The sequence below is a fragment of the Callorhinchus milii genome, unplaced genomic scaffold, assembly GCF_018977255.1.
Source record: "Callorhinchus milii isolate IMCB2004 unplaced genomic scaffold, IMCB_Cmil_1.0 Scaffold2, whole genome shotgun sequence".
Classification (NCBI taxonomy): domain Eukaryota; kingdom Metazoa; phylum Chordata; class Chondrichthyes; order Chimaeriformes; family Callorhinchidae; genus Callorhinchus; species Callorhinchus milii.
In genome coordinates this window covers 32,674,832-32,702,502 of record NW_024704743.1, presented here as the reverse complement: position 1 = coordinate 32,702,502, position 27,671 = coordinate 32,674,832, and the positions used below count along the sequence as shown (strand labels likewise).

General features: G+C 43.6%; 1 protein-coding gene across 3 annotated transcripts; it reads right to left on the bottom strand.

The window, feature by feature from the left end:
- Positions 1-894: 894 nt before the first annotated feature.
- zgc:136493 (uncharacterized protein LOC692276 homolog) lies at positions 895-12,813 on the bottom strand. 3 transcript variants are annotated; one of them, XM_042332300.1, is made up of 6 exons: positions 12,658-12,813; positions 6,255-6,633; positions 5,209-5,380; positions 3,080-3,258; positions 2,636-2,732; positions 895-1,824 (listed from the first exon to the last, which is right to left on the bottom strand). In XM_042332300.1, the coding sequence occupies exons 2-6, from the start codon at positions 6,628-6,630 to the stop codon at positions 1,668-1,670; spliced, it is 981 nt and encodes a 326-aa protein (XP_042188234.1). In that variant the 5' UTR covers positions 6,631-6,633; positions 12,658-12,813; the 3' UTR covers positions 895-1,667. The 3 variants fall into 3 exon arrangements, with proteins under 3 accessions (XP_042188234.1, XP_042188235.1, XP_007882894.1); XM_042332301.1 differs by lacking the exon at positions 12,658-12,813 and adding an exon at positions 9,664-9,686; XM_007884703.2 differs by lacking the exon at positions 12,658-12,813 and adding an exon at positions 7,111-7,426.
- Between the last annotated feature and the right edge of the window lie 14,858 nt (positions 12,814-27,671).

The following is a 27,671-nucleotide window of genomic DNA, read 5'->3' as shown; positions in this document are numbered from 1 at the left end:
TGGCTTATCAAGGTGGAGTGTGCAACCATGGATGGTGATGCTGTCAGCGCCTGAGGTGAGGCGCTACTGACGGGAGCCAATCAGGAGAGTCTCAGTCTTGTTGATGTTCAACTGAAGAAAATTAGCTCTCATCCAGGACTTGATGTCCGACAGACATTCAGTCAGGACAGCAGTGGTCCTGGAATCAAGGGTGGAGGCAGAGAAGTAAAGTTGGGTGTCATCCGCATACATACATACTTGTGGATGATGTCACCAAGGGGAAGCATATAGATGTTGAAGAGGAGGGGACCAAGGACAGAGCCTTCAGGAACGCTGCACAAGATATTGCGGTGGCTAAAGAAGAAACCATTTGTGTAGATGAAGTGGAGACGGTGTAAGAGGTACAATCTGAACCAGTCAAGGACAGAGCCATGAAGGTGGAGGTGAGAGGTGGTGGATGAGGATAGAGTGGTCGACAGTGTCAAAGGCAGCAGAGAGGTCAAGGAGGACAAAGAGGCAGCAGGAGCCCTGGTCACAGGGGGATAGAATGTCATTTGTCACATTGGCCAGAGCTGTTTCTGTACTGTGGGCCACACAGAAAAACATTGGAGGGGGTCGTGAAGGGAGTGGCAGGGATTTGCCAATTTGGCTGGTTTACCTGTTTTTCTTGAAAAGTTCTCTCTTGTTCAAGAAACAATTCCCACGCTTCTGCTGAAAGAAGGGGCTCTCTCTTGCTCAAGAAATCCCTCTCTCACCAAATTCCTTAACAGAATTCTCATTCTGTTCCATCTCTCTCATTTCCATCCTCACTATGATGGGCTTTATGATCGTTAGATCTATGTCTTTTATCCCATGCTCATGTTGTTTGTGAGATGATGCTGGGGCAGATTGGCTTCCATGGTTGCTCATATAACATTGTGCATTAAATGTTACTTTATTATTTATTTCTATATAATAATTTTCTCTCCTTTTTTAATCATTAACTTATTAATTTTGCCTTGTGATTCAGGTGAATGTTAACAGCCCTCCTCTCCCCTTTCACCCCCAGACTATATAACATTCATTTTGTTCCTAATTACTCTCTTTTTCTTACAGCATGTTATGATTGTTTCTTTCATGTGAAGTGTGTTATCAAGATACACATTGCTGTTACTGACATAGAATCATACAGTGCAGGAATAGACCATTTGCTTCCCATACTGTTCAGTATTTCCAGTTTTTCAAGCACCTATTGAATTCACTTTGAAATATTTTATGGGCTCTGCTTCCACTAGTTTGTGCCAGGAAATTCCAATCAGCCTCCGTACAAACATTATTTGTTATCTACCTTCCCATTTGATATTTGCCATGAGTATATTAAATTTTCATCCTCTTGTTATAGATTTGCTGAACAGTGGAAATAATCTGTTAATATGTACCTGATCATAAACCTACATAATCTTGATGATCTTGATCAGGTCACCCTTTAACTATCTCAGTTGAACAACATTTTGGATCTTGGTTTTTTGTTTGATTTAGCTTCGGGGACAGGGAAAAAAATTACAAACCTCTTCCTCAGTAGATTCAGTGGGCTCAGGGAAAGTCAACGATAGGAGGATAATGCACAATTTGTGTAGCACTAGCAGGTTTAAGGAGCCAAAAGCTTTTACGACATAATTTCACAACACTATTTCTCTTGTTTATATCCTTCACGATATCAACACCTCATCCGGAAGTGGAAGGCCACAAACAGCAGCCATAGCATTTTCAATCATTCGCTCCAACATTTTCTCAGTAGTCTTGTCAGTTGCAGTTCCAAGATGGGGAGTAATTATGGCATTCGACAATTTCAATAAGGGATGGTCCCTGTAACGAAAAAAAATTGAACTTTTGTGAAATCAACTCTTCCATCAATAGTTTATTTCCTCTTGTTCAAAAGAATGGTGATCAACAACAACTAGCATTTATAAAGCACCTTTCATGCGGGTAGTGTCTCTGAGCTCTTAACAGAGGCAGAGCTTCATGCCAACCCGTGGCGAGAGGGGAGGTGTCCGATGACATGGTTGAAAATGATCACGGACCTTGGAAGTGGCTCTGGGTCAGACTTGTCTGGAGCTGCTGTACGAAGGGTATGAGGCACTGTAGCAGTGTCTATTTATAGTGCGGATTATTTGCTGTTTGTCTTTGCCTTTGAGTAGATGCACTTGTGAGAGCAGTTGGCTGACTGACCAGTTGGCTCTTCACGTGCACTGGAACCCGACCAGTCAGGGCTAGAAGCAGAAGTGATGTCAGCAGTGACTTGGTGACCTGGAAGTGGGGCCACCAGACATTGTTAATTTGCCGAACTTTTATAATGATTTTATGGTACCAAAATATCACATTACATTGGGGTTGTGTACAGAGTACTCTGAGTGAGTTACACAGAGTTGATAGTGATACAACATGTAAACAACTCATTCCAACTAGTCCATGGTGTCAATACTCCACATGGTCGCCCCACCCCTCCAATTCCCCTCACCTATTCTTCTAATCCCAGAATGAAAAAGAATCAATAGAAAATGGCCGCATGCTTTACATTTTGGTAAGGGAGAAGATCCATTTTAAAATCCCAAATCAGAGCCTATGTTGAAACATACACAATTCATTTCAGTCATTTGGTAATCTTTTGGTCACAAACCTTGGAAGAGGTTCTGGATCAGTCACATCCAGAGCTGCAGCACGAATAGTACCATTCTGAAGTGCTTTCACCAAAGCGTCCTGATCCACCACTGCACCTAAAATCAGCAACAAGGCAAACTCCATTAGTCAGGGCAACAAATACAAGAAATGGATTGTAAATGTAGCAAAACAAGAATTTTACATACAAAGTACAGTTTTTTTTTACGTTGATTGCAATTGCAGGAATCTGTCCAAAGCTTAACTGTAATTATGACAGCGACTTTTACACCAATTAGATTTTTTTTCTTAGAATTCAATCTGAATTTGAAAGTCGGTCATTTTTAAAAACTGTAAAAATCCAGCTTCCAAATAAGGAATTTTCCACAATTATGTGAGATCTGGGTCGAATATTGGGTCTTATGAATAGTTTTCCAAAGAAGCAAGTGGCAGAACATTCTCCTACCTCGGGAGATATTGACCAGAGTACCAGTGGGTTTCATCAGGCTAAGCTCACGTTCTCCAATTAGTTTCAGCGTTTGAGGAGTCAGATTCACCACCACCATCACAAAGTCTGACTGCCAAAGGAGATCATCAATCTTAGCACAGTAACTCGCATCCACCACTCTCTCCTCCTCCTCTGTCCTAAAGAAAGGTTAAGACAAGTGCAATTTCTGATTTGTCAGGCAGTGATGTTCAACATTTGGTGTGTATCAAATTTTAAAAATGTGTAAATGTTTTGATTAGGAATTGCCCGGAAATCCCAAAGGTGGAATCTGCCCCTCCCCTAAAACTTCCATCATAATACCACCAGTTAGTGGGATCTTAGCTTTACTAAAAAAATTCTCAAACGCAAACCCACAATATCCTTAGCCAACAGCCAAATGCTGTGATTTGTGAGCAGAAGTCTGATGTGGCATTGTGGATGGTGCACTGAATAGCACAGGAAAGTGGAGTTTATTCCCCCACACCCACCTAATTCCTAATAAATACATCACAAATTTCTAAACATAAGCCCCATCAATGTATATGTAAATAAACTTACGTTTGTGTGTCTAGCATTCTGAAATTTTTGTCACTGGTTACTGGTTAATAATTTAAGCAATGAGTCTGCGAAGTCGTGACCTTGTGCTTGTTTCATCCATTTACTGACAACCATGTGCATACAAGTGCACGCAGAATGGAATCAGTCCCGGTTATTCAGAAATCATTGCTGAATGTCAGTCACATCTTCATAACCCTATTTGTGTGTGAAGATATTCCAGCTATTTGTTGTCGTTCTAAATATTTGAACCTGCTTTAGCCTTCTTTTGATCAAATTCATTCATTGTATCTTAGATGTATTGTGTATTACCTCTGTGAATGTTTTGGCTAATCTTTTTCATCTGAATATGCTCTGTATGGAATGGCCTGTCCTCGAGATACACTATTATTTAAATACTGACAGTAGCTTGACCTCCAAGTGAATTAAGTGTTGATTGAAATTGGCTTGTTGTCACAAGGGAAATCCCATTTCTCTGACTACATGTGACGAGCTGTTGTTCAATACAATTACTGGGCAGGCTTTCAACCATTCTGCCCTGGCTCTCCGGGATCCCATCTGGAGTCCTTCAGACTTGCTCCCTCACCTCGGGTAGCCACCCAGCAATGTAAACTCGCTTTGGGACTTCCTGCCAAGGTGAAAAGCACTATAGAATGTAAATTGTATTGTACAGTGGAGAAAAACCAAGTGCTGAACTCGAGCTCAGAAGGAAGGAGTTGCTTATCCGTCTAAGTAAAAAGCAAGATAGTCATCCAGACCTACGCTTGAAGTGAAGTTAGAAAGAATTTGACTGTCTTTATTTGTCATATCCCCATCTGTAGCTGCAAATTAAAGATGTGTTTTGAATTCAAGATCCTCATTCTCACCTACAAGGCCATTCACGGCCTTGCTCCCTCCTACCTCTCCGACCTACTATCCCCCTATTTACCTGCCTGTACCCTCCGTTCCTCTGGCTCGGGACTACTCCACATCCCCCGCCCTAACCGCCCTACCATCGGTGGCCGGGCTTTCAGCCTCTCATCCCCTAGGTTCTGGAACTCCATCCCCCAGTGCCTTCGCCGCTTCCTCCCTTTCCTCCTTCAAGGCCGGTCTCAAGACCTTTCTCTTCAACAGTGCCTTCAGCTCCCCTCTCGACTCTCTGCCCTCTCCTCGCTCCCTCCCTTCCCTCCCCTCACCCTGACCATTTCCCCACTGCTCGGGTCCCGACCCAACTGTCCAGCACCTTGGGATGTCCTCCTGACGTGAAAGGCGCTCTATAAATGCAATCTTGTTGTTGTTGTTTTGAACCAGATGAAAGTATGGAACTCGCTACCCCAAAGGCCTGTTGACGCTCAGTCCTTGAACATATTCAAGACTGAGATAGATAGATTTCTTATTGCAAAAGGGATTAAGGGATATGGGGATAAGGCAGGGTTTGGTTATTAGCTGGAGGTAGATTGGAAGATCAGCCATGATTGAATGGCGGGGCAGGCTCGAAGGACCGAATGGCCTTCTCCTGCTCCTACATGTTATGTTAAATACAACATTGGTCACTGAAATTCTTTATCTCTCACCTTCTGTTCCTATTGTGATAAAGAATCTTCATATCAAATCCTTTAGCTCTTTGTGCAACTTTGTATCCAATCCGACCCATTCCAATGATCCCAAGAGTGGCACCAGTCACCTCCACCCCAACCCAGTTCCATGGCATACATTGAGTTTCTGGTGAAGTTGCAATCTTGAAACCTGGAAATTAAAGAATAACCAAATATTTCAAGAATGAATTCTTGCAGACCTCTGCGCCACAGAGACATCTTTTAACGTTAAATTTTGATCTGGGGGTGATTGATAGAGATCAATGGATATGGAGCCTGCTTAGCGGAGGTAGCGGACAGGTTGATATGTAGTCAGCAAATCGCAGAGGTAGGGTGGGGATGGCCATTGAAGGCCTTGTAGGCGACGACGAGGATTTTGAACTCTGTCCTATCGGGGATGGTGAGTTAGTGGAGCTGGGCGTGAGTGGGGTGATGGGGTCGCGGAGTCTGGTGTGGGAGAGAACATGAGCTGCAGAGTTCTGGATGATGTGCAGCTTGTGGATGGAAGAGTTGGGAAGGTCGACAAGTAGGGAGTTGACGTATTCAAGCCTCGATGTGATGAATGCATGAATGGCCTGAGGGGTGACGCAGTGGTGGAGCTGGACGCTGCTGCTGTGTTGGGGGAGAACAGAGCAGGTCATGGAACAGATGTGGGATAGAAAGAACAGAGGATCAAACAAGACGCCAATAATAATAATTCTTGCATTTGATATGGTGCCATATCACGTCTTCGAGACGTATCAAAGCATTTCACAGAATCAACTGTAAAGCAGAGCGATGTTTGTATATTTTGTGAGTGAAAGGCAGCAGTCAATTACACACAGCTGTCTCCCACAAACAGTGGTGGATTCAGTGACCAAATGTAAAGCTGTGTCAGAGGCCGAAATCCACACAGTCTTGATATTGGTGATAATTCAACATTTTTGGAAGCAGGTTTTCCACAGTTCTTTTATTATAAATTTGCAGATGGGGCCCCATTGTCTATTTTACACAAATATTTTACACTTGCAATGTCACCATCTTACCTTCTATTACATTTCTGGCTGATGCCAGCATTAGTGCCATGCCCATGTCTGCAGTTGCATTGTCCACCAAGTGGGGAGTGTTGGTCACCTTCACCCCAAAACTAGAGATCAGAGGTAGATGGAGATGGTCCACACCAACTCCAGAGCTCACAACTGCCTTCAGTCGGGGTAAAGACTGTAAAAGCTTCTGATCTACCTTTAGACTATGCCCCCACAAAAAAACCACTTGGATTTTATTCGCCAATTCCTCTTTGTTTTTTAGGAATTCATCAAACCAGATGATGTTGAAATGCTTCTTGATAATTTCCGCATGCTCTCTTTGAATGCCCTCAGTATCACTAAGTTTTGAAGATAAAATGTATGGCCGTTCACTCATCGTCTGTGGGAGAAAAATAAAATATACTTCAAAAATATAAAACCATCTGAAGTTTGTTTTGGTAGTCTTGCTTTCTTATGTTTCACTCCTTGATGATCCCATCCAAGCATATTCCCTTTCGTCTAGAATTGGCCGGGGGGGTGAGGGGTGGGAATGAAAATCCATCTACGTCTTTCATCCATATACTTCATTTCTCATTCCCACCACTACCATTTCCAAAAGAAGTTTCAGCTTCTTTCTCACATATCAGAACCAGTTACTCATCTATTAGAAGCTGAGATCTTCTTCTTCTTAGTCCCCTTTTTCCTAACCAACCAGATGTTTCAAAATCCTGATCCGCTCCTTTGGTCTGTGACTCTCTTACAGATCGTTCATTTCATATGATCCCAGTAATCTATTACAATGTACCCAAGGCAATGGTATAAATGATATTTAATAGATAAATCAAGTTGAACTGGTACCATCTAAATGGTCACTCACCATTGTGCTCAGTGCTTGTTTGGCCACATGTGTGCAGCACTGGTTGTGCCAGAGTGTGCAACTCTGCCACTCAGTATTTTTAGCGCTACAACACATCCACAATGACTTCTTCAAACTTGTTGATCTGACTGGGAGATAGAGTATTCTGTTGCAAACACTTTGTTTACAGTTTTGTCTGGTTAGCCCCAGGACAGGGAGTTTTTTGGAAACTTGAAGCAGTGGCCCAGTCCTAGCGAGTGCTGCCATCTCTATTCTCTTTAGCTGCAAAAGACAGTTTGATTGGACAGGCCTAATTACGGCAAGGTAATACAAGGAGTCAAATATAGAGCAACAAATATAAAAGTTACAGAAAAATTTGAGCTACGTCATGTAATTTTTGTTTTAAAACTAGTCACTGTTAATTTAAGTAGAAAAAGCACTCACTGGGAAAACAACAGTGAAAATGAGGCCCACATACCGAACACATTCCACAACACTATTCAAAAATAGTTTGCAAACTGGCTGTTGTATCTGTAGGCAAATGGAACAGTGAGATGCTTTGAGATGTCTTTCTGACATGAAAAGTGCTATATCAAACTCAAAGGTTATTTTTATATTATTCTAAAAGTGTCAATGGGATGTAAAGAGCATCTGTTTCAATGAATCCCATGTATATCACACAAACCCTTGTGAGCTTGGCTCTAAGCAAAAATCTGCTCAAATTAAAGTTCTTGTGGGTTCTCACAACTAACGTTGGTGTTTCCTGCAAGGGACATACTTTACTTCCCCCAAGGCACTTGGTTGTTGTAAGACACCATCTATCTTAGCATTTCTCACCCAGCCCTTTTTCAATCCAAAGGTCTTTGGAAGATCCACTCTTACAGGTCTTTACAATTGATATTCTTGACTGAACTATCTACTTTGATGAGCTCAAACACATCTTCAATATCTCCACTAGTAGAGTCCTGTTGCTAAGTGGTTAGAGCACTCACCTTACAAGTGAGATACCTGTTTCCATTCCTGGCAGAATGAAACGTTGGGAATGTTTTCTTACTACACACGCCTCTGTTTACACAGCACTAACTAGGAACCTGGTTATTAGTTGATTGGTGGATCGCTTTCCCGCGGATAATTATCCTTCCAAAAAAAAAAAATTTGGTCATTCATTCCATGATTGTTTGTGGGACACTGCTGTGCACAAATGGCTGCTGCGTTTCGCCCACAAATATGCAGTCAATTCACTTTACATTGTATTCTGTGAAGCGCTTTGAGATGTCCAGAAGACATGAAAAGCGCTATATCAAATGCAAGGATTATTATTTATCATTATTTATCTCCTCCACTGTCAACCTCCTTCCTGCCAAACTGTTTTTTCTCAACTACTCTTAATTCTAAAAACCCTAAGCCTACCCACGGGCAGGACACTGCAGCCATATCTCGGAGGCTGTTCTAGCACCTCTCTCGTACTATATCTAGCACACAAAAAAGACGTATCACTTGGAAGGTGATCTTTCTCTTACCTTTAACCTGCTCTCTCTATACATAAATATTACAATATTTCTGTATAATCTTTAATATTGTTATTACTTCGATAGCTATTCTATTGTTCCAAATAAGTCTCCCAAAAATCCTTAACCTATCCATTCTTCTTCTCCACCACTTTTGAAATCAAGATCATTCCATACAATCTTCTGCTCCACCTCATTTCTCCTCAAGTCTCAGGGCCATCAGATGCCTTAACTCGTTTCAAGTTTTCCTTCCTCCTTCAATCTACTTTTTTTAAAAAAGTTTGGCATGATCTGATCGATATGACTGGATATTTTGATTACAGGTGTCAACTTGGTTCAATTGGTAGCATGAAACCAGATAAGGAAGAAACTTACCAAGAATTAACAAAATTAAACAAAAACAGGAAGACGAAATTCACATGGACCCAGTCTTAACCTTGCCAATTGGCTCAGCTCCAGGTGTGTGATCATGAAACCAGCTTCACGTCTCTTAACCAGAATACTGTAAAATTGAATGAATAACTCAACTTGAACTTCATCTCCACAAACAGCTTCTCCTCTAGCCCCGGCACCGTCTCAAGCGGCGTTCCTCAGGGCTCTGTCCTTGGTCCCCTCCTCTTCAATATCTATATGCTCCCTCTTGATATTATCCGCAGACATGGGGTCAACTTCCACATGTATGTGGATGACACCCAAATCTACCTCTCTGTCTCCACCCTTGACTCCAGGACCACTGCTGTCCTGACAGAAGTCTCTCAGACATCAAGTCCTGGATGAGAGCCAACTTTCTTCAGTTGAATGTCAACAAGACCGAGGCGCCTTCTCACCTCAGGCACTGACAGTATCACCATCCATGGTTGCACACTCCACTTTGCTAAGCCAGTCTGGAACCTTGGGGTCTTGTTTGACCCTCAACTAACCTTTCTACTCCAAATCTGCTCCATGATCTGCTCTGCCTTCTCCTACCTCCACAACGTCGCCCGGCTCCGACACTGTCTCACGCCGCAGGCCCCCGAAATCCTCATACATGCCTTCATTACATCGAGGCTCGACTATGCAAACTCACTGCTTGTTGGCCTCCCCAACTCCTGCCTCCACAGGCTGCAGATCATCCAGAACGCTGGAGCCCGTGTCCTCTCCTGCACTAGGCTCTGCGACCCTATCACCCCCATCCTTGCCCATCTCCACTGGCTTCCTATCACACAGAAGATACAATTTGCCATTATTTTATAAAAGAAAAGCAACAGATGGGCATGCATCAGTTGTTGCCCACCCAAGCAAATAAATATTTGTATTTAGTGTGAGCGTTTGCTCAGCCCCAACACATTCCTTGTTTATTCATGAATGTTTTGTGAAAACAGTTGCCTAAAGCTACATTTTACTGACTGCAGGGAACCTCCCGTTTCAAAGTTCCAACTTTATTTGTAGAAAATCTTGCAATTTTAATAACACTCCCACTGGTTTTGGAACCTGTCCAGCTCTTGTGTTCATTGTAATTGTTGATGTGAGTTTGGCTTCAGTTAATAGTTATATAACATTGCTCCTCTCGCCCAGCGACCTAGTAATAATTTGATAGAATGCCTTGGAGATCGAGGATCACACCAGCACTGGGTCCGAAGCCCCCAACGGCAACCAGATCCAATGCGGCGACCAATATCTACCAGCGGTGCACGGAGCCAGTGTGGGATCCTCGGCCTCGGCTAACCCAGGCGCTAACACGGCCACTTCAGAATCAACAAATCACTAGTCGGCTGCTGCATAACGTCACTTCGGCCATGACATTCAAAATTCTGAGCCGATCACACTCTCCTCCCCCATGATCCATGCCAGTGGGCTGACCACGCCACACTGACCCCCCACCACCACCCACCCCAGGTTCACTCTTAGTTTTGGCATGTGCAATTTTGCGGCTGCCATCGACCCGAGCTGCTTCTCCCAAAATGCTCCCACCCCTGTCCCCTTCCCTCCACTACACCCACTCAATCCTTCTCTCACACCGCCCTCCTTGACTTCTATTCCTGCTCGACCATCCCACAGCCTCCCTCTGCTCCAGCCGGCAAATCCTCTGTCACGCCCACCATGGCAGACGCCGCTGACCTCCAAAAGCAGCCATCCTGACTGCCCCATCCTCCGTCTCTGCCACAAGGCCCATCCGTCCCCGGGGCCAAACCTTATCCATATCCCCACCATCTCTGTCAATTCTCCCACTCCCCTCCCTCGTTTCCCCTATTCCACCAATAATAATAATAATAATAATAATAATAATAATCCTTGCATTTGATATAGCGCTTTTCACGTCGGGAGGACGTCCCAAAGCGCTTCACAGAACACACTGTAAAGTGAATTGACTATATTTGTGGGCGAACGCGGCAGCCAATTGTGCACAGCAATGTCCCACAAACAGTCTTAGATTGAAAATGACCAACTTAATTATTGTTTTTGGTTTTTGGAGGGATTATTATTAGGGGTGTGGAGTAAGGAAACTTGCCCAAGGTTTCGCCCTGACCTGCCTGGAATTGAACTCAGGTCTCTCACTTGCAAAACGAGTGCTCTAACCACTGAGCTACAGGACTCCACAAACACCAGCTGTCCCCTCTGCATCGGTCTATAAAATGTCTGCTCTCTTTCCAGGAAAACGCTCACAATCCAAGACCTCGTTGTCGATGAAAACATCGACATTCTCGCCCTCACTGAAACCTGGGACACCCCAGGTTACACCTTCCCCCTGACCGAGGCCACACCACCCGGCTATACCTTCCATCATATCCCACGACCTGACTGCCGTGGTGGCAGTATGGCTCTCATCTCCCGGTCCCAACTTGGCCTATCCCCTTACTCCGCTGGAACCTCGCCCAAGTCCACTGGCTTCCCATCACACAGAGGATACAGTTCAAGATCCTGGTCCTCACCTTCAAAGCCCTCCATGGTTTTGCTCCCCCCTACCTCTGTGACCTCCTAATCCCCTACCATCCTGCTCACTCCCTCCGCTCAGTGAGCTCCAGCCTGCTTCACGTTCCCTGCCTCACTCGCCCCACTATTGGCGGGTGGGCCTTCTGCCACTCTGCCCCCACCCTGGATTTCATCCATCCTGCAGTCCCTCAGCCTCGCCCCCTCCCTTGCCACCTTCAAGACCCATCTCAAGACCCTCCTCTTCGACTGTACTTTCAATCTCCCTGCTTTCCCCCCTGCCCTCCGCCCTCCCCAACCCCTACCCCCAGCTCGCGTCCGTAATTCTGTCTGTCCAGCGCCTTGGCCCATCCTGACGTGAAAGGTGCTCTATAAATGTAATTTTGTGGTTATAATAATAATTCTTGCATTTGATATAGCGCCGTATCACGTCTTCGAGACGTCTCAAAGTGCTTCACAGAATATACTATAAAGTGAATTGACTGTATATTTTGTGGGCGAACCGTAGCAGCCAATTAACCGCAGTAGTGTCCCACAAATAGTCGTGAATTGACTGACCATATTATTATAATATTTTCTTTATTTTGTTGAAGGGATTTTGTTGAATTAGTACAATCTAAATCCCCTGCAGATTTAAACGGTGCCTTTTGAGACAACACTGGATTTCATTGCCCCAAATCCTCGCTGGACTGTAGCTTTAACAATTCTCTATGTCTTGTAGTCTACTTGGAATAACATTTCCAAATAGAAGTCGGTATTCTCCTGGCCTGTTGCCGAGGGAGCTAAGAGGAAAAAAAGGGCAGAGAACATTATAATAATAATCCTTGCATTTGATATAGCGCCTTATCATGTCTTCGAGAAGTCTCAAAGCGCTTCACAGAATATACTGTAAAGTGAATTGACTGTATATTCTGTGAATTGACTGTATATTCTGTGGGCGAAACACGGCAGCCAATCGCGCACAGCAGTGTCCCACAAACAGTCGTGGGCTGAGTCACCAAATTTTTATTATTATTTTTTTCTTTGGAAGGATTTATTACCCCGGAAAAGCGATCCACCAATTGTCTAGTTGTGGAGTAAATGTCACCGAACGTGCAGAGTAAGTAACAAAATCACCAGCAACAAACTTGATCTCACTCACTCATTGACTCACCCCGTGTGTGTTAGCAGCTGAGTGATAGGCGTCTTACTGAGCTAAGCTGCTCTACTCTGAGCCTGCGATCAACTCAACCTGAAGCCTTAACGCAGTTGCTCCCGAGCCTTGTTCACAGCGACCAGCAGTTCTGCTCTGCATTTGACCTATGAGCCCCACGTGATCCTGTAATGCACGGGGCCCGTTTGGGGGGGTTCTACAATGTGTGGTTTGTGTCAAATATAACGTGTAGTGCAACAGCTCCAATAGCAGGTTCGACATCACAGCCCTTACTCTGTACGTTCAGTGACATTTATTCCACAACTAAACAATTGGTGCATCGCTTTTCCGGGGGTAATAAGTCCTTCCAAAGAAAAAAATAATAATAAAAATTTGGTGTCTCAGCCCATGACTGTTTGTGGGACACTGCTGTGCGCAATTGGCTGCCGTGTTTCGCCCATAGAATATACAGTCAATTCATTTTACAGTATATTCTGTGAAGCGCTTTGGGACTTCTCGAAGACGTGATAAGACGCTATATCAAATGCAAGGATTATTATTATAATAATGTTTTCTGCCCTCTTTTTCCCTTTTTTTTCTAGGTGGTTTAACGTTTATTTATTTTCAACCAAAAAAAACCTTACAGCCTTTATATTTGAACAGTAAATTGCTCGTTTTTTTCTCTTTGTCCATTATGCCCTCCGTTCCATCATCAGTGGCCGCGCTTTCAGTCACTATGCCCTGAAACTATGGAACACTCTTCTTCTATCCCTCAAAAGCTGATTTTGAGGGGATGAGAATGGAACTTGGAAAAATAAACTGCAAAACAATATTGGCAAACAAAGAGATAGAGCAGCAGTGGAAACCATTTAAAACAGTGAACAATAGAGTCCAGGAGAAATATATTCCCCTAAAAAGCAAGACAAAGTTAAATAATAATGAGACACCATGGAAGAATAAAGACATAAGGGCAAATTTGAGGCTGAGGAAAGAGGCTGTTCACTAAGTACATAAACAACAAGGGAGAGCATGACAAGAAAGAATACGAGCAGGTCAAGAAAATAGTCAAAAAAAACAATTAGGAAGGCAAAGAGGAATTATGAGATTAAATTATCAAGGAATATAAAAAGTAATAGTAAAATATTCTACAGCCATAAATAACAAAAGAAAAATCAAAATAGGAATAGGCCCACTAAGGGATGGGCAAGATAAACTCACAGGCCGCGACAGCGAAATGGCAGAAATATTAAATAATGACTTTGCCTCAGTATTCACCAGGGAGACGGATCAGGTGGACATGATAGTAGAAGAGATTGAAAATAATATAAATACATTTAAGATACAAAGGGGAGATAAAATCGAAAAACTAACGAAACTTAGAGAGAATAAAACCCCTGGTCCAGATGGATTGCATCTGCATATATTAAAAGAATCAAGGAATAATAATAATAATAATCCTTGCATTTGATATAGCGCTTTTCACGTCGGGAGGACGTCCTAAAGCGCTTCACAGAAGACACTGTAAATAATAATAATAATCCTTGCATTTGATATAATAATAATAATAATAATCCTTGCATTTGATACAACGCTTTTCACGTCGGGAGGACGTCCCAAAGCACTTCACAGAACACACTGTAAAGTGAATTGACTGTATATTTGTGGGCGAACGCGGCAGCCAATTGCGCACAGCAGTGTCCCACAAATAGTCGTAGATTGAAAACGACCAATTTTTATTATTGTTTTTGGTTTTGGAGGGATTATTATTAGGCGTGTGGAGTAAGGAAACTTGCCCAAGGTTTCGCCCTGACCTGCCTGGAATTGAACTCAGGTCTCTCACTTGCAAAGCGAGTGCTCTAACCACTGAGCTACAGGACTCCGAATAAATAGCAGAGGCACTATTACACATATATAATAACTCATTAGAAAAGCGAGTAGTGCCAGAGGACTGGAGGATAGCGAATGTTATACCTATATTTTAAAAGGGGGATAGAACAAGCCCAGGGAACTGTAGACCTGTCAGCTTAACATCGGTGGTAGGAAAGATAATGGAATCCTTACTGAAGGAGGTAATAGAAAAACATCTAGAAACGGAAAACATAATAAAGAATAGTCAGCAAGGATTTCAAAAAGGAAGGTCATGCTCGACCAACCTCATTGAATTCTTTGAAGGGATAACGCAAAAAGTAGACAAGAGTAATCCAGTATTTGTAATATATTTAGATTTCTAAAAGGCGTTCGATAAGGTACCACGTAATGAATTAGGTCAGAGCATGTGGAGTCAGAGAAAAATAGCAGAATGGATAGCAAGCTGGCTACAAAACAGAACACAGAGAGTAGGGGTAAACGATAGCTATTCAGACTGGCAAGAGGTGGGCAGTGGTGTTCCACAAGGATCGGTATTGGGACCACTGTTGGTCACAATATACATTAATGATTTGGATTCGGGAATCAGCAGTACAATTTTAAAATTTGTGGATGACACCAAATTGGAGTAGTTAATACAGAGGAGGACTGCAACAAATTACAGCAAGACCTTAATAAAGTTGATGAGTGGGCATTTAAATGGCAAATGCATTTCAATGTAGAAAAGTGTGAGGTGGTACATTTTGGTAGAAGTCAAATACATCCTGGAAAATAAAAACCTAAATGGGGTTAGAGGAGCAAAGGGACCTAGGAGCACACATACACAATTCACTAAAAGTGGCAACACAGGTTAATGAGGAAGTGGTCCGAGATGGCCTTGTACACAATGCTGAGGTTGGAAATGTCAAGGCCGTGGGTGATAATGAGGTCAAGTGCATGACAACGGTTGTGGGTGGGTGAGTTTATACGGAGGGTGAGAGTTAGGGAGGAGAGGAGGGCAGTGAAGTCGGCAGAAGTAGTGCAGGGGGAGTTTAGGTGGAGGTTGAAATCGCCCATTATGAGCAGGCGCTTAGAGCAGAGGGATAGGGAAAAGAGGAGAGTGGAGATGTCTGTGAGGAAGGAGCCAGGGAGGCTGGGGGGGGTGTGGTAGATAAGGAGAATTTTCAATGGGAGAGAGTGGTGGAAGAGGGTGAGGTGCACAAAGGAGGGGAAACAACAACAACAACAACTTGGATTTATATAGCGCCCTCCACGCCGGACGGCGTCTCAGAGCTCTTTACAGTAACGGATCCCGGGACCAAGCCAGAGGGAGGGGGGGGGGAAAGTGACCAAAGGCGCGGTCGAAAAGAAAGGTCCTCAGCAGAGACCTGAAAATGGGAAGGGAGGGAGCGAGACGAAGGGAGTGAGGAAGGCAGTTCCAGAGCCTCGGGGCATAATGGCTGAAGGCACGGCCGCTGAGGGTGAAGCGGAAGACTCGGGGGACGAGGAGGAGGCCAGACCCGGAGGAACAAAGGCAACAGGTGCTGTTTTGAGGAGAGAGGAGGTCAGAGAGGTAGTGGGGTGCAGAGGAGTGCAGGGACTTGAACACAAGTGTGAGGATCTTGAAATCAATCCTCTCTGGGATAGACAGTCAGTGCAGTCTGGCAAGGGGTGATCGGGAAGCGGAGTTTCGTGCGGATGAGAATGTGGGCGGCAGAGTTTTGAATGATTTGGATTTTATGAATGGTAGTGGATGGGAGACCGGCGAGGAGGGCATTGGAGTAGTCCAGCCGAGAGGTGACAAAGGCATGGACCAGGGTTTCAGCGGCTTTTGGGGAGAGGTATTGGTGGAGACAGGCAATGCGTCGGAGGTGGTAGAAGGCGGTGCTGGTGAGGGACCGGATGTGGGGGAGGAAGGATAATTGGGGTTCGATCCTGATGCCAAGGTTGTGTACGGGTTTGGAGAGTTTTAGGGGGAGGTCGGGTAGGTGGAGGAGGTGAGAGCCGTGAGATTTTAGATGTTGACGAGAGCCAAAGAGTATGTGTGTGTGTGTGAATATCTATATCTATATATAGATATCTATATCTATATATTCCCTCTTGGTGACATCATCCGCAGACATGGAGTCAACTTGCACATGTATGCGGACGACACCCAACTGAATCTCTCTGCCTCCATCCTCAATTCCTGGACCACTGCTTTCCTGATAGAATGTCTGTCAGACATCAAGTCCTGGATGAGAGCTAACTTTCTCCAGCTGAACGTCAACAAGACAGAGACCTTCCTGATTTGCTCCATCAGGGCCTTCACAACTCAGTCACTGACAGCATCACCATCCAAGGATGCACACTCCACCTCACCGAGTCAGTCTAGACCCTTCGACCTTATTTGACCCTCAACTGTTCAGTGGGCTCCGGCCTGCTTCACGTCCCCCGCCTCAACCGCCCCACCATTGGCGGGCGAGCCTTCAGCCACTCTGCCCCCACCCTTTGGAACTCCATCCCACAGTTCCTCTGCCACGTTCCCTCTTTTTCCTCCTTCAAGATCCATCTCAAGACCCTCCTCTCTGCCATGCCTTTGGTTCAGGTCCTACCATTCACAACGGCTGGTTCAGGTCCTATCTTTCACATCGCCTTCACTTCATCTCTGCAAATGGCTTTTCCGCCAGGACCTGCACAGTCTCGTGCAGCGTTCCTCAGGGCTCTGTCCTCGGTCCCTTCCTCTTCACCCTCTATATGCTCCCCCTTGGTGACATCATCTGCATACATGGGGTAAACTTCCACATGTATGCGGATGACACCCAACTCTATCTCTCTGCCTCCACCCTGAACTCCAGGACTACTGGCGTCCTGACCAACTGCCTGTCCGACATCACGTCCTGGACGAGGGACAACTTTCTCCAAATCAACATCAGCAAGACCAAGGCCCTCCTGATTGGCTCACGCCAGCGACTCCGCACCTCGGGCGCTGGCAGCATCAGCCTTCACGGCTGCACATTCAACCTCACTAAGCCAGTCAGGAAGCTGGGTGTCTTGCTTGACACTGAACTATCCTTTCTCCCCCACATCTGCGCCATGACCAGCACTGCCTACCACCGCCTCCGCAACATTGCTCTGTTCAGCGGACTCTGGTCTGCTCCATGTCTCCCACTCGACCCACCCTACCATCGGTGGCCAGGCTTTCAGCCTCTCTGCCCCCACACTCTGGAACTCCATCCCATGGTCCCTTTGCCTCCTTCAAGGCCGGTCTCAAGACCCTTCTCTTCGACCGTGCCTTTGGTCGCCCTCCCACCTCTCTGCCTTCCCTCACGCCTACACCACCCCTCCCACATGCTCGGGTCTGGAAACCTGACTGTTCAGTGCTTTGGGACGTCCTCCTGACCTAAAAAGCGCTCTATAAATGTAATTTTGTTGTTGTTGTTGTTTGGTCACCCTCCTTCCTCCCTGCCCTCCACCCTCCCCAATCCCGACCTACAACTTGGATCTGAAACACTGATTGTCCAGCACTTGGGACATCCTCTCGACGTGAAAAGCACGTACACATTTAATTTCGTGGTTGTTGTTACCACTTCATCAAGATATCTCAAAATGTTTCACAGGATATACTGTGGGTTGACTATTTTGTGGGCGAAACGCAGCAGCCAGTTGTGCACAGCAGTGTTCCACAAACAGTCTGCAGTGAGTGAACAATTTTGTCTGAGGATTGTTGACCAGAACACCAGGAGAAACTCCCTTCTCTTTTTGAATGATGCTATGGGATGTTTGACATCCACTTGAACAGGCAGACAGGAACTTGTTTTTTATGTCCCATCTGAAGGACAATGACAATGCAGAACACCCCCAGTGTTAGCGTGGGCTAAAACTGTAGTTATTAAAAATGCTAAGACATGGAGTAAAACCAAAGAAACTGAGGCAAAAAAAACCAGTAACAGTTTAATAAATCTTTCATAAAGACATAAAATACTGGGCTGTCGTTGTAAGCACCATGACAAACAAGTTTATACCCGCAAGTGGGTTGATATGACTCATATTCTGGGAAGTTCTGCGTAATGCAGTCTGCTGTATCGGTTATCAAAGAAAAAATAAATGTAAAGTTAAGCAAATATAAAGCATGTCACCTAGTAGATCCAATCGGAGGACACAGAACAGGTTAAAAGATCAGAGAGGAAATGTGTTACATTTCAGTCACAGCCTTACATATACATACCAGTAATGTGTATGTGGCAAGAGTTAAACCCCACATGATTCCATTTACAGATTATGAGAGTCATAATTGCTGTATTTGGTAACACATTCTGGGAAACTGGTCCCACCCTGGTCTAATATTTTAGATTGGTCGAAGTAGCATACTGCTCAATTATTTATTTAAATTGACTGTTAAACTTCTATTTGTAAAAGAACCAACCATTAATTTAATAACATCTCTTTGGCACTGTTTGTTTCTCAGAATTCAATTGTACAATTCATTTATTCAAATGCACAACTGTTTCCTGAAACCCTCTCTTCACATTGTTAGAAAATAAAATCAGCCAAATCTGTAAGGAAATAACGCTAATTCCTCTAACCAGATATCAGACTGTTTTATTATTATTCATTCGTTATTCCCCAATATCCCGATGGGTCAGACCAAAGGCCGGTACAATCAACAGATCTTATAACAGAATAACACCACTATAGATATCCCGAGTTCAAGAGTTCAACACTGTCTTTCCAGCACACAAGCTTGATTCTTCATGCTTTCAGTCTTCTTGCTTACAGCTTTCAATCTTCCACCTGATATCCTCAGTCTTAGTGTTTCTAGCTCTCAGTCTTCCATCTCCGTACCCTTGTCTCTGCAGCCCGGGATGGCCCCATCTCCCGTATCCTTGTCTCAGCGACCCGGGATGGCCCCATCTCCCGTATCCTTGTCTCCGCAACCCGGGATGGACCCGTACACAAAGTTATCGGAACTCTTATACCAATGTTCATCCAATCATGGTGCAGACATTAGATCACCAGGTCGAAATCATGCGAACATCTCATGGGGTGTACGTGCCTCACACACACAAACACACTGTCCTTGAGACAATCTGTTATCTTGTGTACTTGCAGGGCAGTAGTACACATCTTATCCTTGAGACATTCACGTGATCCTGGGAAACTCGTGAGGTTCAGTTCAGCTGCCCACAACCCACTTAACTTAAAAGTTAACCCGTTCGCAACATCTATTATGATTCTAACATTATACAAAAAGTATAAATTCTAACAACATTTGTTTTGATGTACCTTGTCTGTTAGCATATGTGAATATCATATAATCATAGAATACAATCATAAAATCCTTTGAAAGAGGTTCCAACTAGTCCCACTCCCGTGTTCTTACCCCAACCCTGCAATTTTTCCCCTTTTAAGTACCTATCCAATTCGCTTTTGAAAGCTATTATCGAATCTGCTTCCACCACCCTTTCAGACAGTGCATTCCAGACTGTTACAACTCTGGGTAAAAAAAATTCTCCTCATCTCCGCTCTGGTTCTTCTGCCAATTGCCTCTGGTTACTGACTCACCTGCCAGAGAAAACGGTTTCTCCCTATCTACTGTATCAAAACCCTTCATAATTTTGAACACCTCTATTAAATCTCCCCTGAACCTTCTCTGCTCTAAGGAGGATAATCCCAGCCTCTCTAGTCTCTCCACATAAATGAAGTCCCTCATCCCTGTTATTATTCTGGTAAATCTCTTTCCATCCTCTCCAAGGCGTTAACATCCTTCCTAATATGTGGTGCCCAGAATTGGACACAGTACTCCAGCTGAGGCCTAATCAGCGATTTATAAAGGTTCAACATAATTTCCTTACTTTAATACTCTATTCCTCTATTTATAAAGGCAAGGATCCCATACGCTATTTTAATAGCTTTGTCAACTTGTCCTGTCACTTTCAAAGATTTGTGTATATGAACCCCCAGCTCCTCCATCCCCTTTAAAATTGTACCATTTATCTTATATTCAATTCACTTTACAGTGTATTCTGTGAAGCGCTTTGAGACGTCTTGAAGATGTGATAAGGCACTATATCAAATGCAAAGATGCTTATTATTATTATTATTATTATATACCTCTCCTCATTCCTTCTCCCAAAATGGATAACTTCACAGTTCTCTGCATTAAATTCCATCTATCATGTGTCTGCCCATTTCACCAGCCTCTGTCTTCCTGCAGTTTGCTGCTATCCTCCTCACTGTTTACTACGTTTCCAAGTTTCGTATCATCTGCAATGAGTGAGATTATAGTGAAATTTCACAGTTTGGTATGTTGCATATACCACTTTTCTACAGGAAGATCACTTGAACCAATTAATTTCTGAGGTCCTGCATTTCAAAGTGAACATTATTTGCATCACTGCTTATCTGGGTAGATATTTTGCACAACTTGCCACATTGGAGTCTATTATTGTGTAATAATAATATTATTATTATTCAGTCTCGTTATTCTCAGTACACTCTGACACAGCTGATAAGGTTAAGACAAAGTGGCAGTGGATAAAAAGGAAGGAGAATGCTCTCCTGCTTGGCTCTTGTCTGCGGCTTCTCACAACAGACACTGACAGCATCAAACTACTTGGATGTTCCACCTCACGGAACATGTGCAGAACCTTAGTGTCTTGTTCCACTCTGAAATGTGCTTTAAACCCACATTCATGCTCTAACCAGCTTATCTTTTTCCCACATGAGTCCCATTCAGTTTCCTATCAAAACAATTTAGATTTACTTTCACTAGTCATATTGTTGAGTTCGAAGATACAATCAATGGTGGACTTAGCCAAAATTTCATATCAATAACCCTCAACAGGAATTTAAATAATTTTTTTTTATATTTCAAAGTCTGCTTATTTAATAAGGCTGAAAAGTTAATGATTAATTCAATACATAGTTGTAATAGACCGGGTTATGACAAACAATATTTGCTGTTATGCAATGATACTGTAATGACAATATTAAAGTAAATATCATAAGTAGTGTGATCTTGCCTAATACCCAAACGTTTCTTGGTTGGGTTTATTTCAAGGTGCAGCAAGTAGAACAGACAGTCATGGAATTAACGACTCTGTTGACCTGTGAGGTACAATACAATATAAAATGACATTTGTATAGCGCCTTTCACATTGGGAGGCTGTCCCAAGACTTTGGACAGTCAGGGATTTGGCCCCGAGCTGGGGGTCCAGTTTGGAGACAGTCGAAGGCAGGGAGGTGTCCGAAGACTCAGTTGAATAGCAGGATTTTGAGACGGAACTTGAAGGAGGCAATGGAGGGAGTGAGGAGAAGGGAATATGGGATAGCGTTCCATAGGGTGGAGGCAGAAAGGCTGAAGGCCCAACCGCCGATGGTGGGGCAGGGCAGGCCTTGCAGGGGCATGGAGCAGGTCAGAGCCTGCTGAGCAGAGGGAGCGGACAGGTTGATATGGAGTCAGCAGGTGCAGGAGATAGGGAGGGGCAAGGCTGTGGAAGGCCTTGTGGAGGACTTTGAACTCTATCCTCTGGGGGCTGGAGAGCTCGTGGAGCTGGTTGAGGGAGGGGTTGATGCAGTTACGGGAGAGGACACAAGCTGCAGAGTTCTGGATGATCTGCAGCTTGTGAAGGGAAGAGTTGGGAAGGCCGACCAACAGGGAGTTGGAGTAGTTGAGCCTAGATATGATGAATGTGTGGATGAAGGTTTCAGCAACCTGAGGTATGGACAGTAGTAGCATTAACTGCTCTGGTATTATAATAATAATCCTTGCATTTGATATAGCATCTTATAGTCATTATTACCATCAGAAAGCAATCCACCAATTGAATGTTGAAGTTAGAACACAAATGTGTTGAAGTAATTTACAAACCATTAAGAGAAAAATGTGTAACTTTAGAGATTTTTCAAACTTGGGTTGAAGACAACAACAACTTGCACTTATATAGCACCCTCCATGCAGGGTATAGCATCTCAGAGAGCTTAACAGTGGCAGAACCTGACTCCGAGCCGGGGGTGGGGTTTGTGGGGGCGGGGGTGGTTGGCACGGTCGAAGAGTAAGGCTTTCAGGTGGGACTTGAAAAAGCGAAAAGAGGTGAGACAGGGCCAGGCGAAGGGACTGAGGGAGAGCGTTCCAGGGTGACTGAAAGCGCGACCTCCGATGGTGGGCCGGAGGGTGTGAAGGACGAGCAGGAGGCTGATGCCAGTCGAGCGGAGTCATCAGGTGGTGGATTGGGGAGTGAGGAGGTCAGAGAGGTAGGGAGGTTCCAAGTTGTTGTTGTTGACAATGCAGTGCACTCCCAGCACTGCATTGAAGTTCAGATTAGACTATGAGTGTAAAGTGCTGCGGTAGAGTTTCAATTCACAACCTTCTGACTCGGAAGCAAGAATCATACCAACTGAGCCAGGGCTGACAGGATATCTTCATCATCACAGACACTAGAGAAAAATTAGAAATGAAGAGGTCAAATGTTAGAATGCGATTCAGACTGTGATAAGAAATCACTGTGCCTGAGACTAAAAGTACCAGACACCATAGTTCCTGTTCAATATCAAATATGTGTTAATCTATCTTCTATCTTCTATCTACCTATACTGGCAAAATGACAATCTCTGTCTGTCTGTCTGTCTTTCTGTCTGTCTGCGCTTCAAGAAAGATTTCAATAACCAATTGACATAGAGACATGATTATACTTCATTGGAAAGGTCTTGCACCTTGGGAGTGATCTGCATATGTGTGCACAGGAGTCCTCCCAGATGAGTACAGATAAAGATGAAATGTTTTTCTGTGTGTCTGTCTATATGTGTGTCTGTCTGTGTGTCTATTTACATTCCATATTGGATCCTTTGGTTGCAAGTGAAGCAGCAACGGGTAAAGCTAGTACTACTTTAATTCATACATTGCTAATATGAAAGTAATGCCTTTAATATTTTATGAGCTTATAAACGTCCTTATGATATTGCATTAACTATTTATTATTATTATTATCTATTTAACAGATTTAAATAATTTAGCACAACACAATTTATATTTATATAATGCCTTTCATGTCAAGAGGATGTCCCGAGGCACTTGACAGTCTTGGCTTTGCATTCGACCTAGAGGTGAGAGCGATCACATTCCTAATGAAAGCTTTCTACTTAATGACTATTTTTAACACAATAAAAGTTTGCTTGAAACATTGTGCTCATCTTCTGTGTGTCTTTCAGAGTCATTCAGAACTCTGCTGCCAGCATATTTACTCGGACCAAACTCCGTATCCATATCTCACCAGTTCTGGCCAGGCTCCACTGGCCCCCATCACCGAATGGATTGACTTCAAGATCCTCACACTTATGTTCAAACCCACGCTGGACAGCGTCTCAGAGTGCTTCACAGCAACGGATCCCGGAGCTGAGCCAGGGGGAGAGGGAGGAAGGTGACCAAAGGCACAGTCGAAAAGAAAGGTCTTTAGCCGAGACCTGAAAATAGGAAGAGAGGGGACGAGGCGAAGGGAGTGAAGAAGGGAGTTCCAGAGCCTCGGGGCATAGTGGCTGAAGTCAGAGGTGTCATGGTTCAGCTGAAACATTAAACCTAGGTCTTATCTGTCTGCTCAGGTTGACATTGTGGAGTCCTGTAGCTCAGTGGTTAGAGCACTCGCTTTCCTTACTCCACACGCCTAATAATAATCCCTCCAAAACCAAAAAAACCAATAATAAATTGGTCATTTTCAATCTACGACTGTTTGTGAGACATTGCTGTGCGCAATTGGCTGCCGCGTTCACCCACAAATATAGTCAATTCACTTTACAGTGTGTTCTGTGAAGCGCTTTGGGACGTCCACCCGACGTGAAAAGCGCTATATCAAATGCAAGGATTATTATTATTATTATTATTATTGAAGATCCCATGGCACTATTCAAAAAGAGAAGGGTATTTTCTTGGTGTCCTGGCCAACAGTCATTCATGCACCTTATGGCTGTTTGTGAAACATTGGCATGCATAAATCGGTTGCTGCATTGGCCTACAACTATGTTAACGCTGTGAGACATTTCAACATGATAAGGCGCCATATCAAATGCAAGAATTGTTATGAATATTATACTTTGTAATCAGATATAACAGTCAGGGACTGGGATACAGCTGATATTGTGTGAAAAGGCTGATGTGAGCAGAATTTGAAGTGTTGCTGAAGAGGCAGATATATAGCTCTTTGCCTAATTTCCGAGAATGCGTGATATTTTTTGCTTGGGTGGCTCCAGGATTTGCAATGTTTCTATATTGCTGTATTTTTTACTCTATTTGGAATTTCTTGGCTTCATCCCCTCCTTTGCTTCCTTCAAGGATCATTTCAAAACCTTCCTCTTTGTCTTCAGTCATCTTCTCACCTCCACCCCTCTTGCCTTCCATCCCTCTTGATTCATGACCCCAGTTTGGGTGCAAACCCTTGACTATCCAGCGCCTTGCAATGTTCTCTTGCTAAATGCATTCCACCTTCTGTAACTGAGTTAAGAGACCAAGGGGTCAAGAATCTGGACAGATAATGAGGTCACAAGGGGAAGACCTGGTTAATGTCCAGATGCTGCTAACGGTATAGGAATAGGAACCAAAGAGGTAGCAGCTAAGCAGCCTCCGAGAGGAAAAGAAGGAGGGAGACCTTGTTGGGGTATCCCAGCCACCACTCTGATAGGACTGACGATACACGGACGATAACACGTATCCAGGCACTGTTTCATACTCCAGACCAAACAGTAGACCTGGGATCACACCTTGACGTACACTGGAGAGATCACAGAACTATCACACAGAATCACTGAGAGTGGCTCCTGTAACTCAACAGAAACAATCAGCTCTTAGCCCAGCACCTCAGTAGTACTGTCTAACCTGACTTCTGTGTTACAAACGGACCAACCACTCCTAATGTTATTACTTCTATGCCTAGTAAACATGACTGCAAACGTATTACCCACTACTCCTCCTCTTTCACTTTTAATAGTCACTTTTTTACTGGAGGTAAATTCCCTCATCCCAGTACATATACATAGATATAATAGAATCAATATTGATTCCACTGGGAAGTGTGCTGATCTTCTACACAACTCCAACTATTTCAAAGTTACATCTTTCTTTTATATGTTTCTAACTCCACCTCCCGTTGGCACAGAGATAGCTCCCACCATTCACAGGCCACTCTGCACAGAGAGATATGGACAACTTCTGGGCAGCTTTCCACAAGCTGCTTGTTTCTCAGCCTTGAGATCGGCAGGTGTCTGAGGTGCAGCCTTTTCTTTCTTTGGTCCATTGTTCTTACAACTTTACTCAAAGACCTGATTGCCCATTATCTCAGAGGAGTGAACATCTTCCCAGGAAAATATGAAATGTAATCAGAAGCTGACCTCAACCCATCCATACTTTTAACCATTTAACTATCAAACCTTCTGAAACATTCAGTTGCTGTTTGAAATATACCAATGTATCCCGAGGTGATAGTCAATATATTTCAACACTATCCAGCACCTTGCAATGTTCTCCTGATGTGAAAGGTGCTGTATAAATGGAATTTGTTGTTGTTGGCATTTATAGTTGCCCAAATTTCTATGTGGTTTTGTGTTCACTGATTTGAAATGGGAGCAAAGTTTCGGTTTGAGGCAGGTTTGAACAGCTCAGGTTTCACAGAAAGACAAGTATAAACCAGCTACCATACAGCATCGACATCTGTTCTGCACTGTGGTTCCACCCCAGAGTATGACGAGCACTGCTGGTTCCTTATGCTATGGTTTAGATTTTTAAACAGTTTCTCTGCTCTGATCTTTGTGATTGTGATAACTGATAGCACAGTGAATCTATATAATATCTGTGGTCTTTTGTATGCTTTGTACAACTCGGTAAGGTCTCTCTGAGGAGTGCATGTTGAGGTTTTAGGTTTCATTTATAGTGTTTTGTTTGTGTTGGCGTTTGATGTTCAGCTACAGTGTTAAGCAAATCTTTGTTTTCAGTTGGATATTTTTCCATTTCATATTGTTTATTACTATTTGTATTTCACATTCTAGAGACCAGGATATCTATGAATAGAACCGTGAGGTGAAAACCACAATGATTCATCACTAATATAACATGATATTGAGAACAAATGTGGTAAGAAACGGCAGAAAATAAGTTGATAATGATCAACTGGTTTTAGGTATGAACTACCACCCTGGCTGGCCTAGTTCTGTGACCTACTTCAACCCTATCAACTTGGCTGCACCTTTCACTCAGCAAGCACTGACCTCACCCACTATGCTGTAATATTCTATGATTCTAAATTGGGTTGTAAATGCAATGCAATACAATTTTTATTTGTATAGTGCTTTTAATATCTGGAAAACATATTTTGCTCCAACACACAAAAGCAGAATAAGCAGCATAAAACAAAAACAACAATGTAGTTTTGGTTTAAATTAAACCAACAACTCCTTTTGTCTGAGCTGGACTTACAACACTAACTTTATCAAACCATCTTAAGTGAACAATGAAATAAAAACAGAAGTCGCTGGGAACACCCAGCAGGTCAGTCAGGCAGCATCTGTGGAGAAAGGAAAGTGAGTCAACATTTTGGGTCCATGACACTTCATCAGAACTGGGGCATGTTGGGAGGGAGAGGCTTTTAAGAACTAACAGAGAGGGGGGAGACAGGGCAAGGAAGACAAATGAGAAAATGGGGTAGAGGATAGAGGATGATGGGTTAAAGAGGTGTTAATGATGCAAAACAAAGTGTGTGGGGGGGCGGAATTGCAACAAAACAGGCAGAAAAAGAGAGAAAAGATGAGTCTGGGACCCAGATGATGTGGTAATGGTCACAGAATAGGAGAAGGTGAGCTGTTATGGCCTGAAATGATCAAAATCAATATTGAGACTAGAGGGCTGTAAGGTTCCTCGCAAATAGATGAGGTGCAAGCTCGAGGAACAGCACCTCTCTGTTAGTCCTTAAAAGCCTCTCTCTCCCAACATGCTCCAGTTCTGACAAAGGGTCATGGACCCAAAACGTTGACCCACTTTCCTTTCTCTATACATGTTGCCTGATCTGGTGAGTATTCCAAGTGACTTCTGCTTTTATTTCAGATTTCCAGCATCTGCAGTATTTTGTGTTTTGTTAAATGAACAACTCACTGATACGGAAACTGATCTTCCATCATTAATACATAAAAAAATCTCCTCAGCTTTTAAAATTCCAAAGACACAAAATTTATCA

Excerpts from the sequence above, each read along its gene's own strand:
- zgc:136493 (XM_007884703.2), bottom strand. The coding sequence starts at position 7,356 with ATGGCAGCACTCGCTAGGACTGGGCCACTGCTTCAAGTTTCCAAAAAA. Across the intron at positions 3,259-5,208 it reads TATCACAATAGGAACAGAAG|GACAGAGGAGGAGGAGAGAG; the intron begins GTGAGAGATAAA and ends ACCTTTCTTTAG. Across the intron at positions 1,825-2,635 it reads GATCCAGAACCTCTTCCAAG|GGACCATCCCTTATTGAAAT; the intron begins GTTTGTGACCAA and ends TTTTCGTTACAG.